At 38.0% G+C, this 10121-nt stretch overlaps 2 protein-coding genes across 5 annotated transcripts; one reads left to right on the plus strand and one right to left on the minus strand.

Annotated features, from left to right (window-relative positions):
• The first annotated feature begins 1146 nt into the window (after positions 1-1146).
• On the plus strand, positions 1147-7369 carry rusf1 (RUS family member 1). 4 transcript variants are annotated; one of them, XM_051886379.1, is made up of 15 exons: positions 1147-1292; positions 1557-1712; positions 1806-1883; positions 2269-2383; positions 2461-2506; positions 3609-3641; positions 3739-3844; positions 3950-4051; positions 4236-4306; positions 4385-4569; positions 4683-4740; positions 6402-6466; positions 6606-6746; positions 6843-6908; positions 6998-7369. In XM_051886379.1, exons 2-15 carry the CDS (start codon positions 1557-1559, stop codon positions 7081-7083), a joined length of 1308 nt encoding a protein of 435 aa, XP_051742339.1. In that variant the 5' UTR covers positions 1147-1292; the 3' UTR covers positions 7084-7369. The 4 variants fall into 4 exon arrangements, with proteins under 4 accessions (XP_051742339.1, XP_051742340.1, XP_051742338.1 ...); XM_051886380.1 differs by having other exon boundaries at positions 1182-1287; XM_051886378.1 differs by having other exon boundaries at positions 1265-1461.
• Positions 7370-7597: 228 nt separating this feature from the next.
• Positions 7598-10091, minus strand: zgc:113090 (uncharacterized protein LOC553741 homolog). Its single transcript, XM_051886385.1, has 3 exons — positions 9572-10091; positions 8987-9184; positions 7598-8909 (listed from the first exon to the last, which is right to left on the minus strand). Exons 2-3 carry the CDS (start codon positions 9171-9173, stop codon positions 8059-8061), a joined length of 1038 nt encoding a protein of 345 aa, XP_051742345.1. The 5' UTR covers positions 9174-9184; positions 9572-10091; the 3' UTR covers positions 7598-8058.
• Between the last annotated feature and the right edge of the window lie 30 nt (positions 10092-10121).

Genomic DNA, 10121 nt, shown 5'->3' on the forward strand with positions numbered 1-10121 from the left:
AATCCTGAAAAAAATGTACAAAACTGTTTTCAACATTGATAAGAAATGTTTCTTGAGCATCAAATCATCATATTTGATTTATAACATAATGATTTCTGAAAGATCATGTGACACTGAAGACTGGAGTAATGATGCTGAAAATACAGCTTTTCCATCACAGAAATACATTGCATTTTAAAATATTTTCAAATAGAAAAGTTATTTTAAACTGTAAAAATATTTCACAATGTTACTGTTTTTGCTGTATTTCGGATCAAATAAATTCAGCCTTGGTGAGCAGAAGAGACTTCTTATAAACATGAAAAAATCTTACTGATCTAAAATACTTTTTAACGAGAGTTTATATTCAAAAAGATTTTATTAATTTACATGACAAGTCTAGAGAAATAACACTTGTAGGCCTACAATCAGAGCACCTCACATATCCCGGGTTTTTAAGACAGTGGTAATCCTGGTTGAGGGGTGAATTAAAAAAAATCAAATAATTTTTAGTTGTTTTAGCATATTTAAATACATGTTTTGTCTTATTTTAGAAGTTTACTGATACTCGCATGGGCCCCGCCCCACTGGTTTGAGTGGACCACTGCTTTAAAAGATAGTTTTGAACTGTAATAATGTTATAAATAGTAAAATTGTGTTTGCGCTGTGGAGATCTTGTGGCAAAACCATATAACCCACTGCACATGACATTAGCAGCTTGATTGCCACTTAATTTAAAATATCCAAAACTGATTCTCTGATGCTTTAATATTTTTCAGTGTAATTCTGTGTCAGTGATGGCCTGACCTGTTGTTTTGTAATTGTCTCTATCAGACACTCAAACACACATGCACACGCTAACACTGGCTCTGTTCTGGTGTGCTTGTGAAGGTCGACTCTTCTGGGTTGAGCTGACACAGTAACAAAGAGACAGACAATGAGCTCAGGAGACGCCAGACAGCTTAAAAACAAACACTGATCATTTTTTTCCTTCTTTTTTCTCTTTAAGTTAATTAAAAGAAAGAGAGGAAGAAAAAAATGCTATCTACAGCTGCACGAATTTATACAGAACAGTACATTCATTTACAAAAAAAATTAAGAAAAATATAACATTTAGAAATAAATATATTGTGTATGACATAACCACAAAAATGAGAAAATGAACTGAACGCAGTCATTAGCAGAGAATCTTCTCACTCTGTTTGTATGGTCTTTCTTACGCATACGTAAGATTCCACGAGCCAATCACAAGCCGCGACATGCTCGTGACGTGGCGATACAATCTAAACACGGAAGAGTGATACTTGGGTGAGGTGGGCGATCCTAATAAATCTCAACTGAAAGTCCTTTATGTTATTGTAATTTTAGTCTTTAGCATGTTAAACTGCTCAGCGTGGCAGCATATAGAAAGCACCATTGTATTCAACCCTATAACTTGTTAAATTATGTGCATGAGCTGCAATGTGTGAGACTGCGGTTACAGTTGAGTCTGAAAATTCAAAGTAAAAGACTTTTGTTTGTTATTTCATTTAGTAGCTCGGTTGTTTCTTAATAGACAAGTGCTGACTTATGTGCAGATGGCAGAGATGGAGGAGTGTGAAGGGGTTATTGCGACAGAGCGTTATGGCTCACAGGAGTCTTGGAAATACCTGTTGAAGGACAGGAGGATGAAGAGACAGAAGGATGCGATGGACGGCAGCCTGGCGGGAAATTCAGTCTCTGGCGTGTTTAAAGTGCGTGACTCATTCAGAAAAGCATGAATGAAGTCTTCCAAAACCCATAAATAAACCCTCTGAGACGCCACTAACTGATCTCTCCTCTCCCAGAGTGTTTTCCTGCCACAGGGATATCCTGAGAGTGTCAGCGAGGATTACTTACAGTATCAGCTCTGGGACACTGTGCAGGTACATGTCCCATAGATCTGACACTCATGTCTTTTTTTTTTTTTTTTTTTTTCATAAGCCAAACATCTAATCATACAAACATGCTGTTCAGTATCAACCCTTAACATTGCCAGGTGCATATAAAAATACATCAGAAAATGTATTTTGTGCACATTTGGACAATATAACAATAATTCTTTAAAATATTGCTTTTATTTTCAAATTTACAGCTTTAGTTTCCATTTAAAATAACATGTAAAAGATAGCAACATTTACTTTTATGTAGCTCTCTTCTCATGGCATGCTACTCTGATGATGCCAGAGTGATCAAGCTACTTGACACACGTTTATATAAAATATTTAAATTCACACACTAGCATCATAGCACCACCTTTTGTTTTCCAAGGCATTTTCCAGCTCTCTGTCTGGCACACTCGCTACTCAAGCTTCACTGAGGGGTGTTGGTGTTGGAAATCAAGAAGCAACAGTTGCAGCAGCTACAATAACATGGCTGCTTAGGGGTATGTGCATAATGAATTACTGATGTTTATTTCTCGAAATCATATTTTTTCTAACCATTTTCTCTCTCATTGTTCAGATGGAACAGGGATGCTGGGAAGAATACTTTTTGCCTGGCTCAAAGGGTAATATTTCTCCAGGCATTTCAGATTGTGAATATGTTTTGTTTTATGCTGTTTTATTAACAAAGTTCGGGAGGAGCACATTCAAATGACCCAACTAATCATCACGTCATTCCAGCCAGCAATCAGAAATCAACATGTCTACCCAATCAGCATGAGTGGAGACCTATATATATATATATAAATATATACAGTGCCCTCCACTAATATTGGCACCCTTAGTAAATATGAGCAAAGGTGGCTGTGAAAATAAATCTGCATTGTTTATCCTTTTGATCTTTCATTCAAAAAATTCACAAAATTCTAACCTTTCATCGAAGTAAAACAATTGAAAGTGGGGGGAAACTCACATTATGAAATAAATGTTTTTCTCCAATACATGTTGAGTGGCCAAAGACCCTAAAAATAAATTACCAAACAGCACCTACATCACCAAAAGTTGTTTAGGAGGGTTTCAAGAAAAATCCTCCTCGCTCAATTAAAAACAAACTCCAGTATATTTAGTTGTCAGACACGACTGGAACTTCAAAAGGGACCGGCTTCTATGGTCAGATGAAACTAAAAAAGAGTGCTTTGCAGCAAACCCACCAGATGGGTTTGGTGCAAACATGGATAAAAAGTACCCCATACCCACGGTTAAATATGCTGATGGATCTTTAATGCTGTGGGCCTATTTTTCTGCTGGAGGTCCTGGACATCTTGTTCAGATACATGGTATCATAAATTTTATCAAATACTAACAGATATAAATGAAAACGTGACCGCTTCTGCTAGAAATCTTATAATGGGCCGTGGTTGGATCTTCCACCTTTTCTCATATTTACCAATGGTGCCAATATTAATGGAGGGCACTGTATAAACGCAGTTGACTCACCTATGTTTCTCGACAGTTTTCAGCATCCCTCCTTCACCCCGTTTCCTCACACTCGCCTGGTTACTTTCCTAACCAGAAATACTGGGGGAATACTCTGGGTTCGGGCCAAAATACCGAGCTCGGAGCCCTCTCCTCGGGCAGCACGCCAAATACGCATACTTTTTTACTCTATCTGATTATTTGGAAGTGTGAAATCGTGAAATAGTATTTAATTGTCACCCTGTGTTTCAGGAACAAGTTAGATTCTGAAGCCAAAAAATGGAGGTACAATATACTAAGGACTTTTTAAAGTTTTAGTTTGAATAAACATTTTATTGTAATACTTTTCTTAAGCATTTAAAATAAATATTTGTCTTTTCAGGCTCTTCGCTGACATTCTTAATGATGTGGCAATGTTCATGGAGATTGCAGCCCCTCACTTCCCTCCTTTTTTTATTCTAATCGTCTGCATTGCTGGAATATTTAAGGTAAAATATTAACATCTTCCTCTAAACATCAACATGACTGTGCCTAAATCATCATCTGTTTGATAGTGATTATCTAAGGTTATTCTTCTATTTCCGTCATTCCAGTCTATTGTAGGAGTTGCTGGTGGAGCAACAAGAGCTGCATTAACTGTCCATCAAGCTCGCAGAAACAACATGGCTGACATCTCCGCCAAAGATGGGAGCCAGGTTATTGTTCACCTTCTCTCATAGGCTAAATAATTATTTGCTCATTTCTCTCTGGAGCATAATCCTGGAGCATTTCTCTCTTTCCCAGCATAATTCCCTCTTAGTGTGGGAAAGTGATGTCATTATGTGTGTTAGTGGTGTCATGTATCAGTGTGTTATTTCTTTGCCTTTCTTTCCTGACAAGGAAACACTGGTGAACCTGGCAGGACTGCTGGTCAGCCTGGCGCTCATCCCACTTGTAACAGATAACCCATTGTTAGTCACACCCTCATATGTAAGCCAAGCTCTAAATTAAGTGTGTGCCAGATACCTGATTTGTGTTCTTTCACACAGGTTGACATTCACCCTGTTCTTCCTGTTCACTCTTCTCCACCTGTTTGCCAATTACAAAGCTGTTCGTTCTGTTGTTATGGAAACCCTTAATGAGGCTCGCTTGTCCATAGTCCTCCATCGGTACCTGCAGACTGGTCAACTGCTCAGTCCATTGGAGGCCAATCAGAAGGAGCCTGTGTTCTTGTGTATGGCCTTAAACCCTAATCACCTTTTCTTGTTCATTGTTCATTTAAGGATTAATATGATTAGGGTCAATTGTTACACATCTAATCAACTATATGTTCTTCCTCTTTTGCAGCACTTGGAAGGACAGTTCCAATCAAGTTGGGTGTGAGGCTTGGAGACATTGTTCAAGAGTCTGTTCATCTGCTTTTAAACCCAGTTTTATATTCATTGACTGAATTTTATATATATATATATATAGTGCCCTCCATAAGTATTGGGACAGTAAAGACAAAATTGCTCTCTTAGCTGTGGTGTCAAGACATCTACAGCACTTTTAGAGTTTCATCTCTCTGCCTATTGTGAGCATAAGTATTGTGACGGTTTAACTTAAAGCAAATATAAAAGTGCAAAAACTAATATTTAGTCGTAAATGCCTTGCAAGCAATTACAGGAGAGAGTCTGTGACCCATAGACATCACCAGACTCTTGGTTTCACACTTTGAAATGCTTTTCCAAGCCTTTAATGCAGCCATTTTCAACGGTTGCTTGTTTTGGGGAGTTTCTGCCTTTAATCTCCTTCAGCTGGTGAAATGCTTGTTCAATAGGATTTAAATCTGGAGATTGACTTGGCCAATCTAAGACCCAACATTTCTTTACCATGATAATCACCTTGATTGAGTTGGCAGTAGTAGTGTTTTGGGTCATTGTCCTGTTTCCATATGAAGCACTTCCCAGTGAGTCTGGTGGCGTTTTCTTAAACACTGGTAGGCAAGATTCTTTTGTACACTTCTGAATTCATTCTTCTGCTGCCATCAGTGAATAAGTCATTAATAAAGATGAGTGAGCCTGTTCCAGAGGCAGACATGCATGCCCATGACATGACACTACCTCCACCATGCTTTCCAGATGAGGTTGTATTCTTTGGATCATTTGCAGATTCTTTTTTTCTCCCACTTTGATAAAGGTTAATCTTTGTCTCATCTGTCCATAAAACTCTGTTCTAAAACTCCACTGGCTCATCTCTGTGTGTTTCAAATTCTAATTGGCTTTCCTATTTTTGGCAATGATCAAATGTTTGATCTTGCTGTGTAGCCTCTGTAATTCTGTTGTTGAAGTCTCCTGAGAACAGCAGATTGTGAGACCATCACACCAGCTTTCTGGAGGTTGCTGGTGATTTTACTGAGTTATTTTAGAGGTTTTTTCACAGCCCTTGTCATGTGTCTATCATCAACTGCTGTTGATCTTCTCAGCTGACCTGGCCGTTGTCAGTTGCTGAAGCTTGCATAGGTATCTTTCTTTTTCAGGACATTCCAAGTCAATCTCCAGATTTAAATCCTATTGAACAAGCATTTCACCAGCTGAAGGAGACTAAATGCAGAAACTCCCAAAACAAGCAACCGTTGAAAATGGCTGCATTAAAGGCCTGGAAAAACATTTCAAAGTGTGAAAGCAAGAGTCTGGTGATGTCTATGGGTCATAGACTCGCTCCTGTGATTGCTTGCAAGGGATTTACAATTAAATATTAGCTTTTACACATTTACATTAGCTTTAAGTTAAACCGTCCCAATACTTATGCTCACATTAGGCAGAGGGATGAAACTCTAAAAGTGCTGTTCTTCTTAGTTGGTAAAACATTTTGTGTTGAAACAGCCAATAATAAAATGTGATGTTCTGTACTTCTGCCTCATATTAATCTTTTAATCATATTTATAGATGTCTTGACACCACAGCTAACAGAGCAATTTTGTCTTTACTGTTCCAATACTTATGGAGGGCACTGTGTATATATACATATATTTAATTGTTGTGAAAACATTATTGGCTGTTAAAATGACGTCTTTATGACTTAAAGGCCAGGAGAACTGCAGCTGGCGTTGAAGAACAACAGCAAACCGTATCTCATTGGAATCAAAAATGGTACAAAAAACTCCCCAATTCTGCTGTACGAGCAGCGGCAGACATAATATGGTCTAAAATGACATTAGGCAATATATGCTTAACTATTACTCAAGTGAAGCAATGACAGATTTATGGGATTTTTTTTTTTCTTTGCCAGGTACTGTCTGTGTTTGTCTGGGAAGTGATGCTTCTGTGCATGATGAAATAATGGCAGCATGTCAGGCCTTGTGTCTCTGTAATGTGCTACACAATGATTCCTCTCTGGGTGGTGCACTCAGACAGCTCTCAAACATTAAGGGTGAGCACTGGGATAAAAGAAAGACCTTCTCTAAATAGTGCTTGCTGATTGAGAGATGGTAGCCTCTTTTCTATGATACTGGGTTTTATTTTCCAGACCCATGGGAGTTAGTATCACAGAGTCATAAGATGATTGATCAAATTTTCCAGACATTTCTAAAAGGTAAGAGTAATGCATGTTGTAATGAAAATGAATATTATGGGAAATTTCTTTTGAAATTCATAATCCTCTGTTCCACTTCTGTCTGTCAGAACTGGACCAAGCGAAGTGGCAGACAGACCGGACGCTATTGGACTGGAATGAGTGGCGTGTGGAATGGAGGAAAAAGAGAAGCTGAAGCAAATTGTTATAAAAGAAATGCCAAATGTTTTTGTTCCCACTGATATTCACTTTGAAACATCTGTCCGTTTTTAATTACTTGCCAGGGCTCAGCCTCAGAACTGAAAGGTTTATATCAGTGTCATAAATATAAACTGTACAGATAAAAACAATGAGAACAGGGTTGGAGCAGCGATCATGTATTCCTATATAGTCAACAAGGCCTCACCAACCCGTGGGGGAAACTAAACTAAACCATATGTAAGAAATTTCTAACAGTTTTTTACAAAAAAACCCCAAACAAATTTATGCAAATGTTTGGGGTAAGATTTTTTTTTTCTTTGAAAGAAATCCTTTTTTAGCAAAGATGCATTAAATTGATCAAACATGACAGTAAAGACTTCTATTTCAAATAAATGCTGTTTTTTTTTTTTATTTCTGTTCATCAAAGAATCCTGAAAAAAATAGTGCCGTGTACACAAAAATATTTTGTTTTCAACAAATGTTAGAATGAGTCTGAAGGATCATGTGACGCTGAAGACTGAAGTAAGAATAAATAACAGAGGAATAAATAACTTATTAAAATAGATGTATTAAAATAGAAAAGAGTTATTTTCAATTGTAATAATATTACTGTTTTTATTGCATTTTGATTAAATAAATGCAGCCTTGATGAGAATTAGACTGCTTTCAAAAACAAAACAAAAAAAAGAACAAGAATTGAGTTTTACACATATCATATATCGTCCTTTGGTGTTGTTTTATAATTATAAATTTTTCATATTTCAGCCACTGATAATGATTTGATATTTATTTCATTTCAGTCTGATGCAAACAGTTGGCAATGCATCATTTATGTGGGAGAAAACAATATTATTGGTGTATGCCATTTTGAGATATAAATGAATGTTGTGATCCAAAGTCGGCAAGCTGAATTATATGAATGCCCTTATCATACTGCAGCCAGCGAAGACACATGCAGTGAACTTAAAGCTCACAGTGCTGCTCCATAATGAACCTTCCTCAAGTGTCTTTTGAGATTCTCTGTTCGGTTGAATCTCCGTCCACAGAGAGAACAGTTATATGGCCTTTCTCCTGTATGAATGCGCTCGTGCTTTTTCAAATCGGCTAAACGACTGAACCTGAACTTGCAGCACTTGCAAACAAAAGGTCTCTCATTTGAATGGCATACGAAGTGAGCTCCGAGGCTGGAGGGAGTCGCAAAAGTCTTACCGCACACATGGCAGCTGTGCAGAAATTCCCTGCTCTCACTCATGCTGGGAGCGCTGTGAACATCTCCTGTATTCTCTACCCGTGACCTAAGAATTTGTTTAGAAGTAGAATTTAGTAATTTACATGGTTGGTTATAATGGACAACATTGTTGGAAAAGGTGGAGGCAGGCTGCTGGTTGTGTTCATTTGCATCCTGCATGGGAACAACAGGAGCTTGTGTTGCCGCATTTCCTGTCTCTTCCGTAATAGAACATTCCAGAAGCTCTGGTTTAGATTCCACCTTGATTTTGTTTGAACCCAGTGGGGTCTCAGTGTTGCTGGTCACTGGACTCTCTCTGCTGCCAGGTGAAGCGTTTGGAATTCTTCTCGGAGGGCTACTCTTATTCATGGAAAGGGGTCTTTGCATTGTCAAAGAATAGTCACAGGTCCCTTGCAGAAAATGATGTTGGTTGCCTACAGATATATCATCTAAAACGAGCTTTAAATGAACAGGATTGTCACTCGGAATCTCCTCGCTCACTACTGAATCTCCACGATGAACGAGATCTTCCTGCACATGATCCTCCCTTAAATGAAGCTCATCTCTGGCAAAAGAGACTTTCAGGACTTCATCTAAAATATAAAAGAAGATGACTGAGAATTTTTACACGACAGTTCATTAAGCAACTATAAGCTCTCCATAATCTCACCTGAAGCCCCAGCCATCCTCTCCTGGAGTTCTTTCAGCTTCTGCTGGAGGTTCTGATTCTCCAGGCGTGTTCTGGCAGACTCCTTCTGATACTCTAACATAGCCTGACCCATGAGCTGCAACACCTCCTGTACAGCAGCGGTGAGGAGCTCAGCTACATTTGTGATGAGGAGATCCATCTGTGACATTTTGTTAAGACCTGCTCAGAGAGAAAACAAGCTAAAGGGACAATTCTCCCAAAAATGTAATTTCTGTCATCGCTTACCCACCCTCATGACATTCCAAAAATATATGAATTTCTTTTGTGGACCATAAAAGAAGATTTTCTGAGAAGTGTCCAAAATTGTTTGGTGTCCAACATTCTTTAAAATATCTTCTTTTATGTTCAGCCGAAGAAATAAAGTCATACAGGATTGAAACGACATAAGGGTGAGGAAATTATGACAGGGTGAACTATCCCTTTAATGAATTGCTAGTTTGTTCACGGGTCTGCCTCTAAACTATTAATAACAATGAACAATGTGTTAACATTAAAATTTGTTACTGTATATAATAATTACATCAAAATTAAAATGACAACACCTACCTCTCTGTTCTCAAGAGCAATGACAGACTATAACTGAAGCTTCAGACGGTCAGCGAGCTAAACCGTGAACTAAAGTCCGGAAACAAGAGGTCTTTCATGACATTTATATCTCCATACTACACCGTATGATTTTTTTTCTTCAAGAGACCGTCGAGACTGACTGTGTTTACAATGACACTTCTAGTGGCCGTGTTGTGAAAACGCTGGTTGGTGACGTACTACTACTTCCTTTACTACTAGCACACACAGTTTCCTGTATTCGATATTTACTCTGTTTCTATGGCTACAATCAACGAGCTGTATCATATTTCTCTGGAAGTGTATACTGTTTTTCCCCCTTTGGCAATAAATATACAAACTGAAACAGTTTCTGTGCTTAATGAACTTTAGCTTATTTTTAAACCAATGAATTGAATTGATTATTTTGTTTCTACGGTTGGTTGCAATGTACCTCTTAAAGGGACCAAATAATCGAACGGTCATCATTTGCTCACTCTTATGTCGTTTCAAACTTTTCCTTCTGTGGAACATACATACATTATATATATTA

Source organism: Ctenopharyngodon idella, chromosome 3 (assembly GCF_019924925.1).
Source record: "Ctenopharyngodon idella isolate HZGC_01 chromosome 3, HZGC01, whole genome shotgun sequence".
In the NCBI taxonomy this organism is placed as follows: Eukaryota; Metazoa; Chordata; class Actinopteri; order Cypriniformes; family Xenocyprididae; genus Ctenopharyngodon; species Ctenopharyngodon idella.